The 25,023-nt window shown below is 57.9% G+C and overlaps 1 protein-coding gene across 5 annotated transcripts; it reads right to left on the bottom strand.

Annotated features, from left to right (window-relative positions):
- Window positions 1-299: 299 nt before the first annotated feature.
- On the bottom strand, window positions 300-23,686 carry ATP13A2 (ATPase cation transporting 13A2; the record flags this gene model as incomplete). 5 transcript variants are annotated; one of them, XM_079326468.1, is made up of 29 exons in its annotated part: window positions 23,613-23,686; window positions 17,739-17,812; window positions 17,097-17,264; window positions 16,044-16,102; window positions 15,350-15,458; window positions 15,182-15,261; window positions 14,356-14,433; window positions 13,779-13,848; window positions 12,920-13,054; window positions 12,002-12,068; window positions 10,309-10,440; window positions 9,647-9,814; window positions 9,453-9,563; window positions 9,308-9,354; window positions 9,035-9,223; window positions 8,758-8,964; window positions 8,550-8,663; window positions 8,232-8,388; window positions 7,573-7,693; window positions 7,282-7,406; window positions 6,234-6,394; window positions 5,217-5,327; window positions 4,639-4,718; window positions 2,938-3,090; window positions 2,756-2,852; window positions 2,005-2,228; window positions 1,186-1,337; window positions 580-752; window positions 300-470 (listed from the first exon to the last, which is right to left on the bottom strand). In XM_079326468.1, the coding sequence occupies exons 1-29, from the start codon at window positions 23,620-23,622 to the stop codon at window positions 300-302; spliced, it is 3,543 nt and encodes a 1,180-aa protein (XP_079182594.1). In that variant the 5' UTR covers window positions 23,623-23,686. The 5 variants fall into 5 exon arrangements, with proteins under 5 accessions (XP_079182594.1, XP_079182592.1, XP_079182595.1 ...); XM_079326466.1 differs by having other exon boundaries at window positions 17,097-17,282; XM_079326469.1 differs by lacking the exon at window positions 23,613-23,686 and adding an exon at window positions 19,387-19,411.
- Window positions 23,687-25,023: the final 1,337 nt, after the last annotated feature.

A 25,023-nucleotide genomic window follows, 5' to 3' on the forward strand; every position in this document is an offset into this window, starting at 1 on the left:
CTGACCATGGGATCACTGACCATGGGATCAGTGTGGCCATGGGATCAGTGTGGCCATGGGATCACTGACCATGGGATCACTGACCATGGGATCACTGAGGCCATGGGATCAGTGTGGCCATGGGATCAGTGTGGCCATGGGATCAGTGTGGCCATAGGATCACTGACCATGGGATCAGTGTGCTGTGGGATTCACATCTGCAATGCCGAGGGATCCCGCCCGTCACACCCCTGCTTTTTCCGAGATAAATAAATTAAACAAGTGTCCAAGGGCTGGGCTAGAGGGCACAGCTGGCACTGCTATCTCACAGCCAGGGACATCCTGGGCGTGGCAAACAGGGGCTGGTCCAGGGGTGGCCAGGCTGGCTGCTGCTGGCTCAGCTCCTTCTCCAGCCTCTTGAAAAGCTTCTTGGAGGCTTTTTTCCGGCGCAGCCTTCGGAAGCAGCTGAGCAAGCCGTGATCCAGGGCGGTCTGGGGCCAGAGCAGGGAGGGAAATGGGGTTGGGGGAGGAAAGGAGAGCCCCGTGCCCACCTGGGGAAGCCCCAGGGGGATGCCCCGTCCTAAAGCCCCCCTGACCCACCTCCATCACAAAGGCAGCAAAGAAGTTGAGGGCAGCAATGCCCAAGAGGAGCAGCTTGAAACTGAAATCCTCGATGGTCTGGAGCTTCAGCAGGGATTTGGGAAAGCCCAGTGGGTACAGGGTGAGCCAGATCATCAGGCCGAAGAGCAGGACGAGGACGAGCAGGAAGAGCACTGGGGGTGAGAGGGTGTCTTAGGCTGCAATGCAGGATATGACCAGAAGTTTTCATTCTATCACCATCTATTAAAACCAGGTGGGGCAGTGATCCTTATCTCTTCCAATCCTTCCTCCAGGAGATATCTCCTGTTAATGGGCCAGTGAGTCCCACTGTATCACTGATAAAATTACATCATCCCATTGGGATTTGCTCTACCAGGGGGAGGAGCCAAGCCTTTCCTATCTAGATAAAACCTGAGATTTGGAACACCTGAGCAGCCTTGTTCCATGGCATTCCCAGAGGAAGACCAGGCCCATCTTCACCGCCAGTAAAGCTTGAGAAGAACACTGCACCCTTCTCCAGGACGCAGAGGGGTGGGGTGAGGGGCGGGAGGGAGGGCTGGTGGCTCTTGGTGTCCCGTGTCCTCACGGGTGTCCCTGTGTGCTCACCGTTGGTGTAGAGCGGCTCGCGGAAGGGGTAGCCCTTGGACATGGCCACAGCCAGGATGAGGTACTGGAAGCCACTGACACAGAACAGGACAGTGTTCTCGTAGTTGGGCAGATTCTGGGGCGCTGTCACCGTGCTGTTCAGGGGGACGTACCTGGGCCAGGGGGGACAGGGGACAGGGTCAGCAGGAAAGGCCATGGTGGGGTCTGGACACCATCCCTCATTCTCCATCACAGTTACAACTTTGGGAAGAGCAGGGGCAGCTCCAGTCACTGCTCTGGAGCAGGAATAGATCCCTTGGGAATGGGAGCTGGGCTTAGGGGGTTTAGGTGGGATATCAGGAAAGGCTCTCCCCCAGAGGGTGCTGGCACTGCCCAGGCTCCCCAGAGAATGGGCACAGCCCCAAGGCTGCCAGAGCTCCAGAAGCCTTTGGACAGGGTGGGATTGTTGGGGTGTCTGCAGGGACAGGGCCTGGACTGGATGATCCCTTCCAGCTGAGGGCAGTCCACGGTTCCCTGTCTGCTGCCAGATCCCAAATCCCAGAACAAATCCCGGGATCCCAGAACAAAAACCTCAGCACCATCCCCATCACCAAACCCCAGGAAACCAGGACAGGTTCAGATGGGATACTGGGAAAGATTTCCTCATGGGAAGGGCTGCAAAAGATTGGAACAGCCTGTCCAGGGGAGGGTGAACCACCACCCCTGAAGTATCCAAAAATCCTGTGGATGTGGCACGTGGGGTTTAGCGGCAAACAGGGGCTGACACTTGGACTCCACGACCTTTCCCAACCCTGGAATTCCCGAATTTCGGGCCCTCACCAGCTCTGTGAGGTGGTGATGAAGTAGCTGAGGACCTGCACGGCGATGAGCAGGGCTGTCTGCAGCAGCAGGCTGCCCAGCACCAGCCCGCTGATCAGGGCTCCCTGCGGGCGCTGCACGCCCAGCGCCGGCGCCGGCCCCGTGCGCCCCATCAGCACGGCCACCGTGGTGGTGATCACCAGGTCGAAGAACAGGAACTGGAAATCGCTCAGGTTGGTGTTGATCTGGGCAGGAGGGAAGGGACAGGCTCAAACCCAGCCGGGAATGATGCTTCAGGATTTTAGCTTTTAGATTTTCATGTGTTTGTAATCCTGCAGTTCTGTAGTTATAACTCTAAACCCCACACACAGTGTCAGTGCTGCTCTCCCAGTTTGGTCACACACAGCAATTCCTCTCTGGGCTGGGAATCAAGGACACCTCACTGCCCCGAGAAATGGAAACTAAAGGGAGTTGGGGGGAACAAACTTCGAATAAATTCCTTAGTTTAATAGCTAAAAGCTAAATAGCTTCATTACCTGAAGCAGTAACTGGAGGATTAACCCTCAATATCCAAATGAACCAAACATATAAACCCATGAAAACCTGTGACCCGTAGTCCATTTTTGGGTCTAGCTCCTGGGGGGCTTCATCTGCTCTAAATGTACCTGAAGGCCCTTCAATAAATACAAGAGCTTTTTATTCCCTTGGTTTTGTCTGGGTTCCATAGGGCATTGGCAGCCCAAGAAAAGCAGGGATTGGGGGTGAGACTCACGGTGTAGAGCAGGAGCACGGACACGAACTGCACCAGGCTGTACAGGGCCATGTACTTGAAGACCCCGAAGGAGGTGACCAAGGAGCACCGGCCCTCCCTGGGGGGGACACGGCGTCAGCACCGGGCACCCGCCCCGGGAGCCACCCCGAGGGGACGTGGCGTTCCCCGGACCCCCGGCTCACCGGATCACCCTGGGCACGCACTCGATGGTGGCCACGCGCGACGTGAAGGGCGAGGCCACCGACGCCTCGGCCTCCGACAGAGAGATGCCGACGTCGGCCGCCCGCAGCGCCCCGCAGTCATTGGCACCGTCCCCACACATGCCCACGCAGTAACTGCGGGAGGGGAGCCACAGTCACCGGGGAATGGGACCCCAAATCCATCAGGGAACGGGACCCCAAATCCATCAGGGAACGGGACCCCACAGTCACCAGGGAACGGGACCCCAAATCCATCAGGGAATGGGAAAGGGACCCCACAGTCACCAGGGAACGGGACCCCACAGTCACCAGGGAACGGGACCCCAAATCCATCAGGGAACAGGACCCCACATTCATCAGGGAACGGGACCCCAAATCCATCAGGGAACGGGACCCCACAGTCACCAGGGAATGGGACCCCACATTCATCAGGGAAAGGGACCCCACATTCATCAGGGAACGGGACCCCACAGTCACCAGGGAATGGGACCCCACATTCATCAGGGAAAGGGACCCCAAATTCATCAGGGAAAGGGACCCCACATTCATCAGGGAAAGGGACCCCACATTCATCAGGGAACAGGAAAGGGATCCTACATTCATCAGGGAATGGGAAAGGGACCCCACAGTCACCAGGGAACGGGACCCCAAATCCATCAGGGAACGGGACCCCACATTCATCAGGGAAAGGGACCCCACAGTCACCAGGGAAAGGGACCCCACACTCCTCTGGGAATGGGAAAGGGACCCCACAGTCAACAGAGAATGGGAAAGGGATCCCACACTCCTCTGGGAATGGGAAAGGGACCCCACATTCATCAGGGAACGGGACCCCACATTCCTCTGGGAATGGGAAAGGGATCCTACATTCATCAGGGAAAGGGAAAGGGACCCCAAATTCATCAGGGAAAGGGACCCCAAATTCCTCTGGGAATGGGAAAGGGACCCCACACTCCTCTGGGAATGGGAAAGGGACCCCACATTCATCAGGGAATGGGAAAGGGACCCCACATTCCTCTGGGAATGGGAAAGGGATACCAAATTCCTCTGGGAATGGGAAAGGGACCCCACAGTCATCAGAGAATGGGAAAGGGATCCCACATTCATCAGGGAATGGGAAAGGGACCCCAAATTCCTCTGGGAATGGGAAAGGGATACCAAATTCCTCTGGGAATGGGAAAGGGACCCCACAGTCATCAGAGAATGGGAAAGGGATCCCACACTTCTCTGGGAAGGGGAAAGGGATCCCACATTCCTCAGGGAATAGGAAAGGGATCCCACATTCCTCAGTGAATGGGAAAGGAACCCCACATTCCTCTGGGAATGGGAAAGGGACCCCACATTCCTCAGAGAAGGAGAAAGGGATCCCACATTCCTCAGAGAAGGGGAAAGGGATCCCACATTCCTCAGAGAAGGGGAAAGGGATCCCAAATTCCTCAGGGAATAGGAAAGGGACCCCACATTCCTCAGGAAATAGGAAAGGAACCCATTCCTCAGGGAACAGGGAGCAGCCCTGGCTGGGCCCAGGGAAGCTGTGGATTCCCCGTTCCCAGCTGCAGTGACCGGGTGGAAGTGTCCCTGCCCATGGCATGGGTGCCATCAGGGGATGTCTGAGGTGTCTCCCAACACAACCCATCCTGTAATTCCAGGATTCTTCCCCTGGATCCATCCCCTGAGCCTTACTTGAGCTCCTGCAGGCTGCTCACCAGCTGGGTCTTCTGCTCGGGCAGCATGCGGGCAAACACGGTGGCCCGGAGCAGGATCTGCCAAGGTGGGAGCATCCGTCAGAGAAAGTGGAATTCCTGGCTAGGCAGAGCCTGGGGATGGCCACCAGGGAACTGGGAATGGCCACCAGGGAGCTGGGCATGGCCAGCAGGGAACTGGGAATGGCCACCAGGGAGCTGGGCATGGCCAGCAGGGAACTGGGCATGGCCAGCAGGGAACTGGGGATGGCCAGCAGGAAACTGGGGATGGCCAGAGGGAGCTGGGGATGGCCACCAGGGAGCTGGGGATGGTCACCAGGGAACAGGGAATCTCTAGCAGGGAATAGGGAATCTCACACCAGCCAAAGAACCCCTGCAGGGAGCTCTGGTTTGGCACTGTGAGGCTGCAGTGTGAAATCCCAGAGAGGCTGTTGATGGAAGGCTCCCAATCCCTGGGGAAGGCTCCCAATCCCTGGGGAAGATACCCAATCCCTGGGGAAGATTCCCAGTCCCTGGGGAAGGCTACCCTGCCCACCCAGGGCTCCCTGCCACACTCACCCAGGGCAGGAGGTCAGAGAAGTGCTCACACACAACCTGGAAGGATTTCCCATTGAGGGCCAAGTGGCAGTGCTGGGCTGGGAGGGAGGAGCTGTCCTGCTGCTGCAGGTCCTGCAGGAAAACAGCTCCAGCTGTTCAGCCCCAACCCCTGCAGAGAGCCCCGAGCAGCCAGGACCTGCCTGGAGCAATGGGAATGGCTCCCCAAAATCCCAACTCCCAGTGGGGCTGTTGGGGTGCAGGGCTGGGCTGATCCAGCCTGGAGCAATGGGAATGGCTCCCCAAAATCCCAACTCCCAGTGGGGCTGTTGGGGTGCAGGGCTGGGCTGATCCAGCCTGGAGCAATGGGAATGGCTCCCCAAAATCCCAACTCCCAGTGGGGCTGTTGGGGTGCAGGGCTGGGCTGACCCAGCCCTCCATGGCAGCCCAGAGCAGGACCTGGCAGCACCCATGGAGAGGTGTTTGGAGCTGCCATTCCAGCCTGGATTCCTGGATGTGCCCCAGGGAAAAGCAGGAGCAGCAGAACCTCTCTGAGAGGATGGATTTATGAGGAGCAGGATTACAGCCTTGACTGCCTCCAAGGATAAGGAGGCTGGAAAAGCCCTTCCCCTCCCTGGGAGGGCTCAGGGCCAGGTTGGAGCACCCTGGGACAGTGGAACTGGATGAGCTTTGAGGTCCCTTTCAACCCACCCCATTCAGGGAATTCGGGATTCCCAGAACTGCAGAGAAAGCTGGATTTGAATGACTCCATTCTTTAGATATGGGGAAGGAATTCCTCCCTGTCGGGGTGGGCAGGCCCTGGCACAGAGTGCCCAGAGCAGCTGTGGCTGCCCCTGGATCCCTGGCAGTGCCCAGGCCAGGCTGGACAGGGCTTGGAGCAGCCTGGGATGGTGAAGGGTCCCTGCCTGTGGGATGGGGTGAACGTTACAGTCCCTCCAATCCAAACCACGCTGGAATCCTGGGACCCCACAAAACCCCAGCCCTGCAGTGTGGGCTCCCAGAGGTGTCCTGGGCTCTCACCTGGGGCTGCTCCTCGCCCTGGGAGTTCTGTGCCAGCACGAACTTGATGGCGGCGGGTTTGTGGTGGCAGGGCGGCGAGGCCGTGACGAACACCACGCGCTCCCCGGGGCCCAGCATGCGGCACCCCCGCGCCACGTGCAGCGCCGTCAGCATGTTGTCCCCTGCCAGGGACACGTGGGCCATCAACACGGAGCTTTTGGGATGTCCAGGCCAAGAGGGGTGGCTCAAGGCTGCTGGGTCCCCTCTCCTGGCTGGCACAGCCACGTGGTGGCTTCGCTGCTTTCTTTTCTACAGCACCTCCTGCCCGCCCTGCCCCAAAGAAATGTGGATTCAACCCCTGTTTTCCTCCCTGGAAAACATTCCACACCCCTGCCTCAGCCAGGGAATCTGTAATTTCAAACATAGCAATATTTAGGAGATGGATAGCAGAACAATGAGTTCTTCCACCCAAAAAGCATCCATGCCCTGGGCCCACCAGTGGATCCCGAGGGCAGAGATGCACAGAGCCAGGATCCAGGAATCCTCCTGGTGCCCCCACATGGATTCCTGTGGATTCAGAAATTCCATGGATTCAGGAATGGATTCCTGCTGGAATCCCTGGTGGGATTTCTGATGGGATTTCCGCTGAGGTTCCTGGTGGGATTCCTGCTGGAATCCCTGGTGGGGTTCCTGCTGAGTTTCCTGGTGGGGTTCCTGCTGAATTTCCTGGTGGGGTTCCTGCTGGAATCCCTGGTGGGGTTCCTGGTGGGGTTCTTGCTGGAATCCCTGGTGGGGTTTCTGATGGGATCCCTAGTGAGGTTCCTGCTGAGGGTCCTGGTGGGGTTCCTGGTGGGGTTCCTCATGAGGTTCATGCTGGAATCCCTGGTGGGGTTTCTGCTGGAATCCCTGGTGGGGTTCCTGGTGGGATTCCCAATGGGATCCCTGCTGTGATTCCCAATGGAGTTCCTGGTGGGATTGCATGTGGGATCCCTGGTGGGGTTCCTGGTGGGAATCCCTTTCCCCTGCCCGTGTGCTGCCCCTGCCCACGCCCAGGTGCCCCCAGGCTCACCCGTGACCATGACAGGGCGGATGCTGGCGCTGCGCAGCAGTTGGATCACCGGGGCAGACTCCGGCTTCAGCACGTTCTTCATCACCAGGAACCCCAGGAAGTTCAGGTCACTCTCCACAGAGTCCCTGGGAGGAGAAAGGAGCCTTTCCTAACCTCCAACACCAGCACCAGGATTAAGGGCTGGAAACAGCTAAAATCCATCAGGGAATCAGGCAGGAATTCCCTCTGTACAGATTAGGGTTGAATTCCCTGCGGGGCATTCCGGGAAATGAGAGGGAGAGTGGCACTGACCTGGGGAGCTGCAGGGCCTCCTCAAAGGTGGCCACCGAGCCCAGGGCTTTGCAGGCCAGAGCCAGCACCCGGAAGCCGTCGGTGGTGTAGTGCCGGAGCATCTGGGAGAAATCCAGGGGCACTGGCAAAGGGAGAACAGCTCCTGAGGGAACCTGGCCCCACTGAGGGGACACAGAGCTCTGGTTGCTCACCAGCAACTGCTCCTCTGGGAGCCTGGAGACCCAGGATGGGCTGGGGGAAACTCTGCCACCCCAAGGAGCCCTGGAAATCCTGTGCTGGGCGGGGGTAAGCTCTCCCCATTTCCAGGAGTCTGACAATTCCATATTGGGCTGGGGGCAGCTCTCCCATTTCCAGGAGTCTGACAATCCCATACTGGGCTGGGGGAAGCTCTCCCCATTTCCAGGAGCCTGGAAATCCCATACTGGGCAGGGGGAAGTTTCCCCCACCTGAGGAGCCTGGAATTCCCATACTGGGCTGGTGGAATCCCCCAACCCCATTCCTCATCTTCTGGCTCCCCGTGTCCTTTCCCTCCTGTGGCTGGAGCCACCCCAAAGCCCTTGGGAGCTGCCCCACAACATTCCAGAGGACAACTCCCTGTGGGATGAGCCTCAGGGGTGCAGCCAGCGGGACTGAGGGTGAGCCCACCTCCCAGTACAAACCAGTTTCCTTCCTGCACAGACTGGCAACCATCTCCGGGGCACCCTTGACGTAGGCGTGGGCCGAGGCCTCCCCAGGCAGCTTGACCAGGACACTCATCCTCTGCAGGGAGGAGGAGAACGGGAAACGCCGCAGGATCCCCACGGGGGCCTGGAGCCTCTGTGGAGAGCACGGGTCAGAGCCTGACAGGAATCCCTCCAGGGACAGGTATCCCTCCAGGAGGCAGGAATCCCTCCAGGGGGCAGGAATCCCTCCAGGGGGCAGGAATTCCTCCAGGGGGCAGGAATTCCTCCAGGGGGCAGGAGGTGAGGTGCTGTTACCCTGTCCTGAGGCTGCTCCTCCTCTGGCGGAGGTTTCACCACAGCCAAGACCTTCATCCCGAACTGCTGAAAGGCTGGGAGCTCCCCGTCCTCCTCCTCCATCATCTCCAGGCGCTGAAACCGAGAGGCCAAAGCCCGGCTGAGCTCATCCACCCGTGCAGGGACCAGAACCGCCAGGATCCCCAGCACCTCCCAGCTCCCGCCTCACCCAGCCCGTGGATTCCAGCATCTTCAGGTCCACGGGGTCCCCGACGAGCTGTCCCCGCAGCGGTGACACGGCGTGGCACGTGGCCAGGGCGTAGAGCAGGGCCCCGGCGGGCAGGCGGCGCGGCTCGTGCACCATGGGCAGGAAGCGCCGCTGCTGCAGGGGCACCACGCCCCAGACGTCCAGCCCCTCGTGGGTCAGCGTGCCGGTCTGCGGGCAGGGCGCGGTGGGCGCGGGGAGCCCGGGCGGCCCCGGCGCGCCCCCGCCCCGCCACGCTCACCTTGTCGAAGCACACCAGGCGCAGCTTCCCGCACAGGTTGATGCGCGGCGGGCTGATGCAGAAGATGCCCTGCTCCTTCAGCCGGTTCTGCGCGTAGATGGTGCCCACGGTCATGGCGGCCGGCAGCGCCGGCGGCACGATGACGGTGACCAGGTCCAGGGCGCGGATGATGATCTGTCCCACGGGGACCTGCGAGGGCACGAGGAGGAGGAAGAGGGTTGGAGTCCCTCCCCCAGTGGATCCCTGAGGGCTCTCCCGCTCCACCAGCCCTACCTGGTTCCTAACCAGGATGAGGATGCTGTACAAGGTGCCAATGAGAGCTGTGCCGGGGGAGAACAGGCTGGGTTACAACGCACAGATGGAATTGCATTCCAAGGAATCCGGCTGCTCCAGGATGCGCCTCCAGGCCCAGACCTACCCAGGATGGCGAGGAACAGCACGAACTTCACGGCGTCCTTGTAGAACTTGAAGCTCACGGGTTTGGGGTAGAGGATGGAGCTGATGAGGTCCCCCTTGGCCGTGCAGAACCCTGTGGGACGAGCAGGAGGTGGCGCAGGGATTCCCCTGGGATTCACGGCAGGATTCACCCCGGGGTCACCCTCAGGGGCTCACCTGTGCGGGTGACCACGGCCAGCACCTCGCCGCCCCCGTAGGCCCTGGCCTGGATGAGCTGCGTCCCGCAGAACAGCGTGTGCCGCCGGTGCTCCTCGGGGCAGTACGTGCTGCTGCCTGCCTGCCCGCCCGCCGGCAGCGGCGTCTTCATCACCGGCACGCTCTCCCCTGCCCACAGCACCCCGGGGGACTGTCACCCCAGAGGGGACAGGGACCAGCCAGCCGGGGGGGGAAGGTGACTCTGGCTGAATCCCATGGGGTTTAGATTTTCTGTTTTTCAGATCTAGTGCTGCATCAGTGCCTCGCTCTGAACTCCACAGCCTGTCGGCTGCTTGTCTCCCATTTTGGGCAGACAAAAGAATTCCTCTGGAACTCAAGGATACTCTACAGCCTCAGGCCCCAAAAAGTACAAACAAAATGATTTCTGGGGAGCAAACAGGGGGCAAATTACTTAATTACCTGAAGCTGTAATTGGATTAATCCTCTATATGCAAATTAATCAAATTTACAATTGGCTGAAAAACTCGTGACCATCTTGGAGGCTTCTGACAGCCCAAGGTGTGTCTGTGGGAAGGCTTTTAATAAATTCCCAATTTTATTCTCACAATCTTGCCTGGCCTGTGTTGTGGGCAGCCCCTCTGAGGTGCTGGGTGGGCTCTCACCGGTCAGCAGGCTCTCGTTGACCATGCACTCTCCGGTCAGCAGCGCCGCGTCGCAGGGCAGCAGCGCCCCGGCCGCGGGCAGGTGGATGCAGTCCCCAGGCACGAGCTCTGCTGAGCTGACCACCAGCTCCTCTGCAAAACAACCCCACTCAGGGCTGGGGATGGGGTTAATCCACCTCCAGCACCTGGAGAACACTGCTCAGGGTCTGGGGAATGGGGTTAATCCACCTCCAGCACCTGGAGAACCCTGCTCAGGGTCTGGGGAACGGGGTTAATCCATCTCCAGCACCTGGAGAACCCTGCTCAGGGCTTAGGGAATGGGGTTAATCCATCTCCAGCACCTGGAGAACCCTGCTCAGGGTCTGGGGATGGGGTTAATCCATCTCCAGCACCTGGAGAATCCTGCTCAGGGTTTGGGGAATGGGGTTAATCCATCTCCAGCACCTGGAGAATCCTGCTCAGGGTCTGGGGATGGGGTTAATCCATCTCCAGCACCTGGAGAATCCTGCTCAGGGTTTGGGGAATGGGGTTAATCCACCTCCAGCACCTGGAGAACCCTGCTCAGGGTCTGGGGATGGGGTTAATCCATCTCCAGCACCTGGAGAATCCTGCTCAGGGCTGGGGAATGGGGTTAATCCATCTCCAGCACCTGGAGAACCCTGTCAGGGTTTGGGGAATGGGGTTAATCCACCTCCAGCACCTGGAGAATCCTGCTCAGGGTTTGGGGAATGGGGTTAATCCATCTCCAGCACCTGGAGAACCCTGCTCAGGGTTTAGGGAATGGGGTTAATCCATCTCCAGGCACTGGGGAAGGAATCCCCGCTGGAGACAGCACAGAAGGGGTTAATTCCCTGAAGGTGGGAATTTGAGAGCAGGGAGATGCCAGGCCTGCCACAATAGATCCAGAGCAGGATTCCCATCTGTGAGATGCCAGGCCTGGGGATAGCCAGGCTTTGTGCTGTGGGAAAAATGGAACCTCTGGAGGAACCCCAGGGATACCAGTGCCAGGAAGAGCAGGAGGAAAAGGGCTGGTGAGACAGGGCAGGGATTCATGGGAGGATTATCCTTTTAATCAATATCTCCCTCTCTTTCCCTGCAATATTCTGTTAAATTAAATCCATATTTCATGTGGCTTTGGAATGTAGCCTCATTTGCACCTTCATTTGGGCAGAGGCATCTTTTACTAACTGGACCTCAAAATAAGTCCAGTGTCTCATAAGATTATTCCCATGAATCCCAGCATTATTCCCATGGATCACAACATAACTCCCACACATGCCAACATTATTCTGGTGTCTCACATTATTCCCATATATAATAACATTATCATTCCCATGTATCCCAACATTATACCTGTATATAATAGCATTATTCCTACATATCATATAGTTACTCCCATGTACTCCAACATTATACCCACATATAATAACATTATTCCTATATATCATATAGTTATTCCCATGTACTCCAACATTACTCCCATATATAATAACATTATTCCTATATATCATATAGTTATTCCCATGTACTCCAACATTATTCCCATATAGGCTATCATCATTCCCATGCACCCCATCATTATTTCCATGTATAACATTATCCCAGTGTGTCCCAGCATTATTCCCAGCTATCCCAACACTTTTGGTGCAGAGTTGGGATCCCAAAGGACACATCCCCACAATCCTGCTCTCACCTCCGCCGGAGCGCCGCACCCGGACCCCCACAGACATCCTGGCCATGTTCCGCAGTGTGGTGCTTTGCTGGAGGGAGGGAAGGGTCAAAACACACCCAAAATCTGTGGGCAACCACCCTGCCTTGGGTTGTAATAGAGGATGTGACCAAAAGTGTGTATTCTACCACCAGCTGTTAAACCAGGGGGGCAGTGGGGATATCTCCTGTTAATGGGCCATGGGTTAAAACCAAGTGGGCAATCATCTTTATCTTCTCCACAACTCATCCTTCCTCCAGGAGATATCTCCTGTTAATGGCCATTGAGTCCCAGTGCATGACTGATAAAATTACATCATCCCACTGGAAGATGCTCCAGCCAGGGGGAGAAGCCAAGTCTTTCCTACCCAGATAAGAACTGAGATTTGGAACACCAGAGCAGCCTTTCCCACTGGATTCCAGAGGAAAACCAGATTTTTTACATCATCACTGAACATTCAAAGGAAAACTGCAGCTTCTACAGGAGCACTGCTCCAACAGAACTCCAGGACTGCAGCCATCATTTAATGGGATTGCTGCCGACACCTTGATTGAATTATGGGGTGTCGGGTGGTATTCTGACTCTGTCAGTGTTTTGGGTGTGTTCTTTGTAATACTCTATTTCTATTTTAACTTTTCCTAGTGAAGAACTGTTATTCCTATTCCCATATTTTTGCCTGAGAGCCCCTTAATTTCAAAATTATAATAAATTGGTGGGACAGGGATTTACATTCTCCATTCCAAAGAGAGGCTCCTGCCCTTCTTAGACAACACCCATCTTTCAAACCAGGACACACCCCTAAAAACAGCCTTGGGAGGACAAGGAGAGCCACGACAGGACTGTCCCCACCTGGAGTGGGGTGGCTCTGGGGGATGGGGACCCTGAGGAGCTGTCCCCACCCACCTTGCGTGTCTCATAGAGGGACAGCCCCAGTGAGAAGGTGGAGATGAGGAAGATGCAGGCAGCGTAGTAGTAATAGGCATCACACACCCACAGCACCATGCTGAGCACTTGGAATATGTAGAAGGGGTTCAGCACCTGCAATGAGGAGAGAAGCCAGGTTTGGGAGCAGAGAGAACTTCTGGGAGCTCACTGGGACACTTCCTTGGGGTGGGAGAACCTCCCTCAGCCCACCATGGGATTTCCAGGCTTCTGGAAATGGGGAGAGCTTCCTCCAGCCCACTATGGGATTTCCAGGTTTCTGGAAATGGGGCGAGCTTCCTCCAGCCCACTATGGGATTTCCAGGTTTCTGGAAATGGGGAGAGCTTCCTCCAGCCCACTATGGGATTTCCAGGTTTCTGGAAATGGGGAGAGCTTCCTCCAGCCCACTATGGGATTTCCAGGTTTCTGGAAATGGGGAGAGCTTCCTCCAGTCCAGTATGGGACTGCCAAGCTCATGAATATCTCTAGTGGGTGGAATTTCTCCAAGCTCCTTGGAGGAAGAAAAGCTTCCCCCACCCTATTGTGAGCTCTCCAGGAGCCCTCAGAGGAGAACCCTCTCCTCATCCCTGGGCAGCTGGCATCCCCCCATTTTTCTCTACAGATGCTGCTCCCAGGGATGCTCAGCCACTGCCACAACCCCTGGGGGCTGCTCCTGTCTCAGCCCAGAGGGCCAGGAAGGGTCCCCTCCATGGCTCAACCTTCTCCTAAAATCATCTCCTCCCTTGCCCAGGGCCAGGAAGCACTTCCAGGCAGGGACAGGGAGCAGGGGAGGGATCCATGCTGGGAAAATCTGCTTGGGAAGCTCTGTCCAGAACCCACCTCCTCCACCAGGAGCCTGGCGTAGGACTTGACAGGCACCTCAATGAGGTTGGGGCCATAGATCTTCCTCCTGCAGGGGGGAAGGACAGGGAAGGAGTTTTATCCTTGGGGAGGGAGAGGGAAGGAGTTTCATCCTTGGGAGAGGAATTTTATCCTTGGAAAAGGAGAGGGAAGGAATTTTATCCTTGGGGAAGGTGAGAGAAGGAATATTAACCTTAGGGAGAGAGAGGGAAGGAATTTTATCCTTGAGAAATGAGAGGGAAGGAATTTTGTCCTTGGGAAAAGAGGGAAGGAAGCTTTTCTTTGTGAAAAGAGGGAAGGATTTTTATCCTTGGGAAAAGCTGCATTTCCAACCCAAGGGCCCCTTGTGCTGCCCAGACCTCTGTGAGGAGCTGGGTTATCCAGAGCAGCCAACCCCAGGAATTCCATTCTGCCTGGGAGGTTGGGGTTTGAGAGAAGGAGAGCTGAGGCTCCAGGATTTCCTGCTGCCTGGATAAGCTCCAGGATTTCCTGCTGCCTGGATAAGCTCCAGGATTTCCTGCTGCCTGGAAAAGCCCAGGTAGCTGCCAGTCCCCACCTGGTGCTGTGCTCCTGCTGGTGCAACCCAGCCTGGCTCAGGTGCAGCTCTGCACAGGTCCAGCCCTCGTCCAGGACACTGGGGAGCAAAGGAGAGCAGGGCAGGGGAGTGAGAGCCAGCAGGAATGGAACAGAGCACGGCCAGGGGCTCAGGACAAACCCAGCCCTTCAGAAGGGGAGAGTGCCCCCTTCCCTGGCCCCCTTCCCTGCCATGTCCCCTGGCCCTGTCCCCTGGCCGTGTCACCCGGCCTCTCTGCCAAGGGAAGGCAACAAAAGCAGCTCAGTCTGAGTGCCCAGAGTGTCTGGCTCTGCCAAACAGCCCCAGCCTGCTCCCCGTGCCTGGGAGTGCCCCAAGGGCACCAGGGGTGGCACCAGGGATGACACTGGGGGTGGTACCAGAGGTGACATTGGGGGTAACACTGGGCGTGGCTCCAAAGGCCAGCGAGCACCAAGGGTGATGGTCTAGGATTTTAGATTTTCTATTTTTCATGTATTTGTAATTCTGCAGTTCTTTAGTAACTCTAAACTCTACAGTGTCAGCTGCTGCTCTCCCCTTTTGGTCAGACACAACAATTCCTCTGAAGGCAGGGGGACAGGAGGGTCCTGAGGGAGCTGGGAATGCCCAGATCCAGCAGGACCCTGAGGGAGCCAGGAATGTTGGGATCCAGGAGGATCCAGCAGGACCCTGAGGGAGCCAGGAATGTTGGGATCCAGGAGGATCCAGCAGGACCCTGAGGGAGCCAGGAATGCCAGGATCCAGGAGGATCCAGCAGGACCCTGAGGGAGCCAGAAGTGCCAGTAGTGCTGGGAATGGCAAGCAGGAATACCTGACTCTGCAGAAGGCCTGCCGCCGCTCCAGCCACACGTAGCGCATTCCCTGGAACAGGTAATACCTCAGGGTGCTCTTCTGCCAGACAGGGATGGGAAAACAAGGCGTGAGGGGGGTGTCCAGGGCCAGGGAGAGGCCGTGGAGGTGGGGAAGGTGCTGGTGCCACCTCGTCCTTGTCGTGGAGCTGGACGGTGTCACGGCTCTCGTCCTCATCCGGCACCGCCACGGCGACGCTGCTCCTGCGCTCCTGCTGGGCCCCGGGGAGCTGCTCCAGGCTGTGGGGGAACTGGGGTCAGCCATGGTCCCTCCCAGCCAGGGGACACCCAGGATCAGCCCCTGCCCTGCCACTGTCCCCCAGAGCCAGGGGATACCCAGGATCAGCCCCTGACCTGCCAGAGGACACTCGGGCACAGCCACCCTCCCCTAGAGCCATGAGAATTGGGGTCAGCCACCCTCCCCCAGAGCCTAGGGACACTTGGGCACAGCCACCCTTCCCTGGAGCCAGGGGACACTTGGGCACAGCCACCCTGCCCAGAGCCAGGGGACACTTGGGCACAGCCACCCTCCCCTGGAGCCAGGGGACACTTGGGCACAGCCACCCTCCCCTGGAGCCAGGGGACACAGGCACAGCCCCTGCCCAGAGCCAGAGGACACTTGGGTACAGTCACCTGCCCCAGAGCCAGAGGACACTTGGGCACAGCCACCCTCCCCCAGAGGCAGGGGACACAGGCACAGCCCCTGCCCAGAGGCAGGGGACATTTGGGCACAGCCACCCTCCCCCAGAGGCAGGGGACACAGGCACAGCCCCTGCCCAGAGGCAGCAGTGGCTCCTGGCCCTGCAGGGACAGTGCCCGGCTCACCCGGCCTCGCCCAGCGGCTCCGTCAGCACCTCGGTGGTGAAGCACTGCCCAAAACGGTCCTGAAACACAGGGATGGGCTGGCAGGGAAAACTGGGAGTGCCCAGCACGTTCCCAGCTTTTTCCAGAGGCCTGGGAGGGTGGGAATGGCCTGGCCACCCACACCAGATGGTGGCTGAGGTTTGGGGACAGTGAAGAGAAATTCCAAGCCAGGTAGGATAGGATGGAAGGGGGAAACGTGGAGTTATTTTAGGAATATAATGATTCGGGAATGGGACAACTCTAGGAATTACAATAATGATAAATTCCTGGATAATCTGGTGTCTGAGGGAAGGAGATGCCAGAAACTGGCAGGAGGACAAGGAGAGGGAACATTCCCAGAAGGAACATCCCTGTTGGCGATCTGGAGCAGAGCCCAACCCTGGATCCAGAGAATCCAACCTCAGATCCACAGAATCCAAACCCAGACCCACAGAACCCAACCATGGATCCAGAGAATCCAACCATGGATCCAGAAAATCAAACCCCAGCTCCAAAAATTCCAACCCCAGACCCACAGAATCCACTCTGGAACCCCCACAACCCCACCCCAGCTCCCAGAACCCAACCCCAGACTCCCAGAACTCCATTCCAGGCTCCCAGAACCCCACCCCAGACTCCAAGAACCCAACCCCAGCTCCCAGAACCCCATTCCAGACTCCCAGAACCCCACCCCAACCCCCAGAACCCCACCCCAACTCCCAGAACCACATCCCAGACTCCGAGAACTCCATTCCAGGCTCCCAGAACCCTACCCCAGACTCCCAGAACCCCACCCTAGACTCCCAGAACCCCACCCCAGACTCCCAGAAGCCCATTCCAGGCTCCCAGAACCCCACCCCAGACTCCCAGAAGCCCATTCCAGACTCCCAGAACCCCACCCCAGACTCCCAGAACCCCGCCCCAGCTCCCAGAACCCCACCCCAGACTCCCAGAACCCCACCCCAGACTCCCAGAACCCCACCCCAGCTCCAAGCAGCCCAGCCTGGGAGCGCTGGGCGGTCCCAGGGGACTCACCCTGATGATGAGCCAGTCTGCCTGGCCCAGGGCACAGGGCTCACACTTGGCCAGCACCTCCAGGCTGGGCTTCCAGTGGAAGAGCAGCAGCAGCAGCCCCGCGCTCAGCACCGAGCCCGCGTGGCACAGCAGCACCCGCCACGCCCTGCGCCGGTAACCTGCCACCTCCTGCAGGAGAGGGGGCCACTGGGACCACTGGGAATGACTGGGAACCATGGGGAATGACTGGGAACCACTGGGAACCACAGAGAATCACTGGGAACCACGGGGAATTACTGGGGAACCATGGGGAATGACTGGGAACCACTGGGAATGACTGGGAACCACTGGGAATGACTGGGAACCACTGGGAATAACTGGGAACCACTGGGAATGACTGGGAACCACTGGGAATGACTGGGAACCACTGGGAATAACTGGGAACCACTGGGAGTCCTGGGGAACCACTGGAATCATTCACCTGCACCCGGCTGCTCAGTCACAAAATCAGCTCAAAGTGACTACCAAGCACTAAACCTCAAATCCCCAAAATCCCAGCATGACCCAAGCCCAGGCAGGGAAGACCAAGGGGCTGGAAAAGCAGCAGTGGGGAGGGTGGGAAGAGCAGGATTGGGAGTGGGAGACCCCCCAGCCTGCACCTACCATGCGGGCCGGGTCCGGGTCCGGCTGCAGCGTCCCGTAGCCGGGGCGCCGGGCCCCCAGCAGCCGGCTGCTGTCTGCAAATCCACAAAGAACACGGGCAAGGCTGAGCAGAGGGGCAGGCTATCCCCGGGGATGGGCTCCTGGCAATGCCATCCCGGGTCAGGCCCAGGAGGAGGTGGTGGCTCCTGGCCCGTGTCATCCTCCCGGGCACGTGACGGTCACGATGCCGGAGCAGCCCCGGGATTTCTGGCCTCACCCCAGCAGCTCAGCGGGCACGGGAAGGGAGCAGGGCTGGGCCCGAGCCAGGACAGCTCTCATTGACACTTTTCCAGCTCGTTTGCTCCTTGTTTGCTCCCTGGGTTTGCTTCTGGCTGCCAAAAAATTGGCATTTCCCGGTTTTAACCATGCTCCAACTCCTGCCAGGCTCCGCTGCACCCCAAAGCCCAGCCATGGAAATTGGGATCAGGGATCACCCTGGGATCCCCCCAGGTGGGATCTCAACCATCACCCTTAATGCCTGAAGCTGAACCTGCTCATCCCCTGAATCCAGGAAGGAATAGGAGTCACTGAACCTGCTCATTCCCTGAATCCAGGATGGAACAGGAGTCACTGAACCTGCTCATTCCTTAAATCCAGGATGGAACAGGAGTCACTGAACCTGCTCATTCCTTAAATCCAGGATGGAATAGGAGTCACTGAACCTGCTCATTCCTTAAATCCAGGATGGAACAGGAGTCACTGAACCTGTTCATTCCCTAAATCCAGGATGGAATAGGAGTCAATGAACCTGCTCATTCCCTAAATCCAGGATGGAATAGGAGTCACGGCATTGCCAAGGCTGGGATCTCAGAGCAGCAGTGGGGAGGCAACACGTGGCACAAGCAGGGAGCCAGGAGCTGTTCCCACTCCTAGAACACGTGGATGTTTCCTGCCAGGGCCAGGGTTGGCTTTCCAGGCCACTGCAAGCGGCTCAAGGATTGACACTGGAAAAACCGCCCGGGCTGGATTCCTGCTGCTCCCTGTCCGACCCCAAAGCTCCTCTGCAGGGGATGAAGCTGCTCATTAAAACCATTCCCTATGGTGGGGGATACATCCCCAGCTGTCACAGCTGGTGCTGCTCCATGGGATAAGTTTGGAGGGGAGGAACTAGGGGATGAGCCTCAGAGTCGGGTCAGTAAAACAAAAGCTGCAGCAGGAGCCAAGGAAAGGAAGGGGAGGGGTCAGCTGTCCCCAGTGCCAGCCTCAAATTCTGCAAAAAGTGGGAATTCCAGCCACAGGGACACTGGGAGTGCTGTCCTTCCCAAGGACAGCACAGGGGGTCTTGCACAAGGGCTTTTCCCGGGAGGGGTGAATTAGCCCAATTCCAATTCCCTTCCCGGAGCCTCTGGGAAACGGGAAGCCCTGAACTGAACTATCCTGGCTTTTCTGGATCCTAAAGCAACAATCCTTGGGAGGAACCAAGAGGCTCCACACCCATGGGATTCCAGTCCCATCCCGCGGGGACTCCAGCCCTATCCCCGCAGGATTCCAGCCACGTGGAATTCCAGCTCAATTCCCGTGGGATTCCAGCCCCATTCCGGGGGGATTCCTCCCCTCCCGGCTCTTCCCAAAGCCCGGCAGGTGAGCAAAAGCCCCGGCACTGACTCACCCCGCCGCATCCTGCCGGGAGCGCTCCCGGTGGGGATGGGATCAGTCGGGATCAGGAAGGGTGGGATCGGTCGGGATCGGCTGGATTGGGATCTGTCAGGATGGGACTGGTCGGGAAGGGATCGGCCGGATTGGGATCTGTCAGGACGGGATCGGCCGGGCTGGGATCTGTCAGGATGGCATCTGTCGGGTTGGGATCTGTCAGGAAGGGACCGACCGGGCTGGGATCTGCCAGGATGGGATCGGCCGGGCCGGGCCCCGCAGCGCTGCCATCCCCGGCTCCCCCGGCCGTGCCCCCGCGGGTCCCGAGCGGAGCCGCCGCCGCGCTCCCGGCACCGAGGCCACTCCTTGTCGGCAAACACGGCGCGGGGCTCCTGGATGTGCCTTCTCCGCCCCCGGATCTCGGGAATTTCCCCGGAGCCCTGCACGGAGCTCTGCTCTCTGCTTCCCTCTCTGCCGCTAAAACAGGGATTAGGAGCAGGAGAGCAGCCAGGACAGGCTGGAATCCCGGAGACGGGTCGGGATGCATGGGCCCGGCTTGTCCGGGGAAGACGGGAGCCAAGGTCCTGCATTGATGATGGATTTGCACGGCCAAAATCCCACCTGGAATTCCCCACAGCTGCCTGGCTCCGAGTCCAGACCCTGCCCTGTCCTCTTGGAAGGAAATTTGGGAAGAGGCTGCTCCGGATGCTCCCACACCCACTGCACATCGTGGCAGGAGGGATGAACCCTCAGACTCCGGAGCACAGAGCTGGAGGCCAGGATGGGATCAAGACCCAGGACCTGGCTGGGGATCAGCTGGGAAACCCAGGTGCCAGGATTTGGTCCTGAGTCAAATCCCTGTCCCCAGCTGAGGTGCACATGGAAAAGTTGGATGCTGCTCCCAGAGGCTTCACCAGCAGCTCCCCTGGCAGCCCCAGCCCCCTTCCACTGCTCCATGGTTCCCACTGGATGGGCCCTGGGCAGCACCATCTGTCTGTCCATCCATCCAGGGATCCAGGAATCCCTCCATGCATCCATCATCCATCCATCCATCCATCCATCCATCCATCCATCCATCCATCCATCCATCCATCCATCCATCCATCCATCCATCCATCCATCCATCCATCCATCCATCCATCCATCCCTCCACATGGGCTGGAAGCTGCACACAAGATCAGGAAGCTCTATCCATGGAAGTTTCCCTTCCAGCCACTGAGGTTGATGGGATGGGGTTGGCAAGGCCAAGCCAGGCCCTTGGAGATGGGGACATAGAAAATCAGGACAAGACAAAAACCAGGAAGGAGAGACAACCTAAGGAAGTGTTTGGGCACAGAGGATGAGACTGAACCCAGGAGCATCTTCCAGAGCCTTTGGATGCTGGGATACGAGATCCCAAGGCTGAGCACGGGGCTGGGATGTGATCCTGGTGATTCTCTTGCCCTTCCCACTGATCCCACAGGAACCAGTCCTGCCCCACTGGAGCAAATGCAGCTGACTGGGCAGTTCCTGGACAAATGGCCCAAGGCTGAAGGAACAACAGCTGAGATGGGCCTGATCACAGGTGGGGATGTGGAAACCTGGATTTGGAGTCCCCAGTGCTGGGCAATCCACACTCGGGCATCAAACCCCGAGACAGGTGAGAAGCAAATTGCCAGCAGCACCAGCTGTGGTTTGGATTTTGGGAGAGATCCCTGGTGAGGAGCAGGGCAGGGCAGGCTGGCTGAGATCCTGGCATTCCAACCCTCCTGGCACAGGGGCATCTCCCTGGCCCTGACCTTCCCAGCACCCAAATCCAGCTGCCAACCTGGAGGGAAGTGCCTGGAACATCCTGGCTTGGGAACATCCTGGCTTGGGAACATCCTGGCTTGGGAACACCGGTGCAAGCAGGAGGACAGGGGGGCTCACATCCCAATCCCACATTTCCCCCAATCCTGGGGGTATGAGGGCTTTTCCCTCCTTTGGGAATGGGGGCTGGGAGTGAGGGACCAGGGTGGGAACATCTCCAGCAACCCTTAAATTAAGGAGCTCAGGGAAAAAGGAGGAACTTTGACTCCGGAGCGCTGCTTGGTTGTGGATTGGGATCGGGATCGGGACTGGGATGGGCCAGGAGGATCCCAGGGGATGGGAGGAGGATCCCAGGGGATGGAGGAGGATCCCAGGGGATGGAGGAGGATCCCAGGGGATGGGAGGAGGATCCCAGGGGATGGAGGAGGATCCCAAGGGATGGGAGGAGGATCCCAAGGGATGGGAGGAGGATCCCAGGGGATGGGAGGAGGATCCCAAGGGACGGGAGGAGGATCCCAGGGGATGGAGGAGGATCCCAGGGGATGGAGGAGGATCCCAAGGGACGGGAGGAGGATCCCAGGGGATGGAGGAGGATCCCAGGGGATGGGAGGAGGATCCCAGGGGATGGAGGAGGATCCCAGGGGACAGGAGGAGGATCCCAGGGGACGGGAGGAGGATCCCAGGGGACGGGAGGAGGATCCCAGGGGATGGGAGGAGGATCCCAGGGGATGGGAAGATCCCAAGGGATGGGAGGAGGATCCCAGGGGATGGGAGGAGGATCCCAGGGGATCCTCCCAGGGATGGAACCCCCAGCCCCCCCCCCCCCTGCCCTGGAAGGAACACCTGCACAGGGAGGGGCGAAGGTGACAGGGCAGCACCACTGCTGCATTCCCAAGAATGGCAATCCCATGGATAGTTTGGGGTTTGGAGGATTTGGGTTTAGTTTGCAGAGTTTGGGGTTTAGAGAATTTGGGGTTTGGAGAATTTGGGGGGTTTGGAGAGTTTGGGGTTTGGAGGATTAGGGGGTTTGGAGACTTTAGGATTTAGAGAATTTGGGGTTTGGAGAGTTTGGAGCATTTGGGGTTTGGAGGCTTTAGGGTCTAGGGGTTTGAAGAGCTTGGGGTTTGGGGATCTTGGAGGATTAGGGGCTTTGGGGAGTTTGGAAGATTTGGGGCGTTTGGAGAGTTTGGAAGATTTGGGGGGTTTGGGTTTAGAAGAGTTTGGAGAGTTTGGGGTTTGGAGGATTTGGGTTTAGTTTGCAGAGTTTGGGGTTTAGAGAACTTGGGATTTGGAGGATTTGGGGGTTTGGAGAGTTTGGGGTTTGGAGGATTTGGAGGGTTTGGGGTGCTTGGAGGATTTGGGTTTCGAGGAGTTTGGGGGTTGGAGAGTTTGGAGAATTTGGGGTTTGGAGCATTTGGGGTTTAGAGGTTTGAGGCATTAGGGATTTGGAGAGTTTGGGGTTTGGGGGCTTTGGGGAGTTTGGAGATTTGGGTTTTGAAGAGTTTGGGGTATGGAGAGTTTGAGGTTTGGAGAATTTGGGGTTTAGAGGATTTGGAGCATTTGGGGTTTAGAGGTTTGAGGTGTTTGGGGGGTTTGGGGAGTTTGGAGCATCCCAAAGCCCCTCCCAGGATTCCTTTCCCCTCGGATCCATGGCTGCATTCCCAGATCCAGAATTCCCAAGGGATGAGGAGCCAGGAAATCCCACCCAGAGTCCCAGGATAGGAGAGGGGCCAGGAAACCGGGAAAGAGATTGGGATAAAAATGGGAAATAAAGCCAAATAAAAAAGGGAAATACAACAAAATAAAAAGAGAAGTGGAGCAAAATTAAAAAAGGGAAGTGGAGTCAAATAAAGTGAAATAAAAGAGAAATGGAAAAAATAAAAAAGCAAAATAAAGTGAAATAAAAGAGAAACGGAAGCAAAAAAGTATAATAAAGAAAAAAAAGGTTGAAATTCATTAGAGTAAAAAAAGGAGAAAAATTAAAATAAAAAACTCAAAAGAAAGGAAAATGATAAAGATAAACGAAGTGAAAAAACTAACAAAGCAAAGGAAAAAAGCAAAATAAAGCAAAATTAAAAAGCAGAAAAACAAAGTTAGGAAACAAAATTACAGCAAAATAATGGTGCCAAATATAAAATAAAATAGTGAAAGCAAAAAAACAAGCCACAAAAAATAAATAAAGCACAATAAGGCAAATTAAAAGAACAAAATTTTAGAAGCAAGGCAAAATAATAAATGGGAATAAATAGGAATACATGGGAATAAATGGGAATACATGGGAATAAATGGGAATACATGGGAATAAATGGCCCTGGAGCTGCACCGCTCCCAGGCTGGGAGCCCCGGGAGGCGCTTTGGGGATTCGGGGGCTCCGGAGCCTCGGGGGGTCCCGACTCCCGATCCCGACCCCCGATCCCAGTCCCGACCCCGATCCCGATCCCGGCGCCAGCTCCTCACCTGAGCTCATGGCGCGGCCCCGCGGCCCCGCGCGCCGCCGGAAGAGAGCCCGGAACGGCGGGGGATGCTGGGAAATGGAGTCCGCACCCCGAAACCGGGCTGGGACACCCGGGGGATGCTGGGAAATGGAGTCCGCACCCCGAAACCGGGCTGTGACACCCGGGGGATGCTGGGAAATGGAGTCCGCACCCCGAAACCGGGCTGGAACACCCGGGGGATGCTGGGAAATGGAGTCCGCACCCCGAAACCGGGCTGTGACACCCGGGGGATGCTGGGAAATGGAGTCCGCACCCCGAACCGGGCTGGAACACCCGGGGGATGCTGGGAAATGGAGTCCGCACCCCGAAACCGGGCTGGGACACCCGGGGGATGCTGGGAAATGGAGTCCGCACCCCAAAATCAGGGTGTGACACCCTGAGGAATGCTGGGAAATGGAGTCCGCACCCTGAAACCAGGCTGGGACACCCGGGGGATGCTGGGAAATGGAGTCCGCACCCCGAAACCGGGCTGTGACACCCCGGGGCATGCTGGGAAATGGAGTCCACACCCCAAAATCAGGGTGTGGCACCTGGGGGATGCTGGGAAATGGAGTCCGCACCCTGAAACCGGGCTGGAACACCCGGGGGATGCTGGGAAATGGAGTCCGCACCCCGAAACCGGGCTGGGACACCCGGGGGATGCTGGGAAATGGAGTCCGCACCCTGAAACCGGGCTGGGACACCCCGGGGCATGCTGGGAAATGGAGTCCACACCCCAAAATCAGGGTGTGGCACCTGGGGGATGCTGGGAAATGGAGTCCGCGCCCTGAAACCGGGCTGGGACACCCGGGGGATGCTGGGAAATGGAGTCCGCACCCCGAAACCGGGCTGGGACACCCGGGGGATGCTGGGAAATGGAGTCCACACCCCGAAACCGGGCTGGAACACCCAGGGGATGCTGGGAAATGGAGTCCGCACCCCGAAACCGGGCTGGGACACCCGGGGGATGCTGGGAAATGGAGTCCGCACCCCGAAACCGGGCTGGGACACCCGGGGGATGCTGGGAAATGGAGTCCGCACCCCGAAACCGGGCTGTGACACGCGGGGGATGCTGGGAAATGGAGTCCGCACCCCGAAACCGGGCTGGGACACCCCGGGGCATGCTGGGAAATGGAGTCCACACCCCAAAATCAGGGTGTGGCACCTGGGGGATGCTGGGAAATGGAGTCCGCGCCCTGAAACCGGGCTGGGACACCCGGGGGATGCTGGGAAATGGAGTCCGCACCCCGAAACCGGGCTGGGACACCAGGGGGATGCTGGGAAATGGAGTCCGCACCCCGAAACCGGGCTGGGACACCCGGGGGATGCTGGGAAATGGAGTCCACACCCCGAAACCGGGCTGGAACACCCAGGGGATGCTGGGAAATGGAGTC

Source organism: Erithacus rubecula, assembly GCF_903797595.1.
Source record: "Erithacus rubecula genome assembly, chromosome: 24".
Taxonomy (NCBI): Eukaryota; Metazoa; Chordata; class Aves; order Passeriformes; family Muscicapidae; genus Erithacus; species Erithacus rubecula.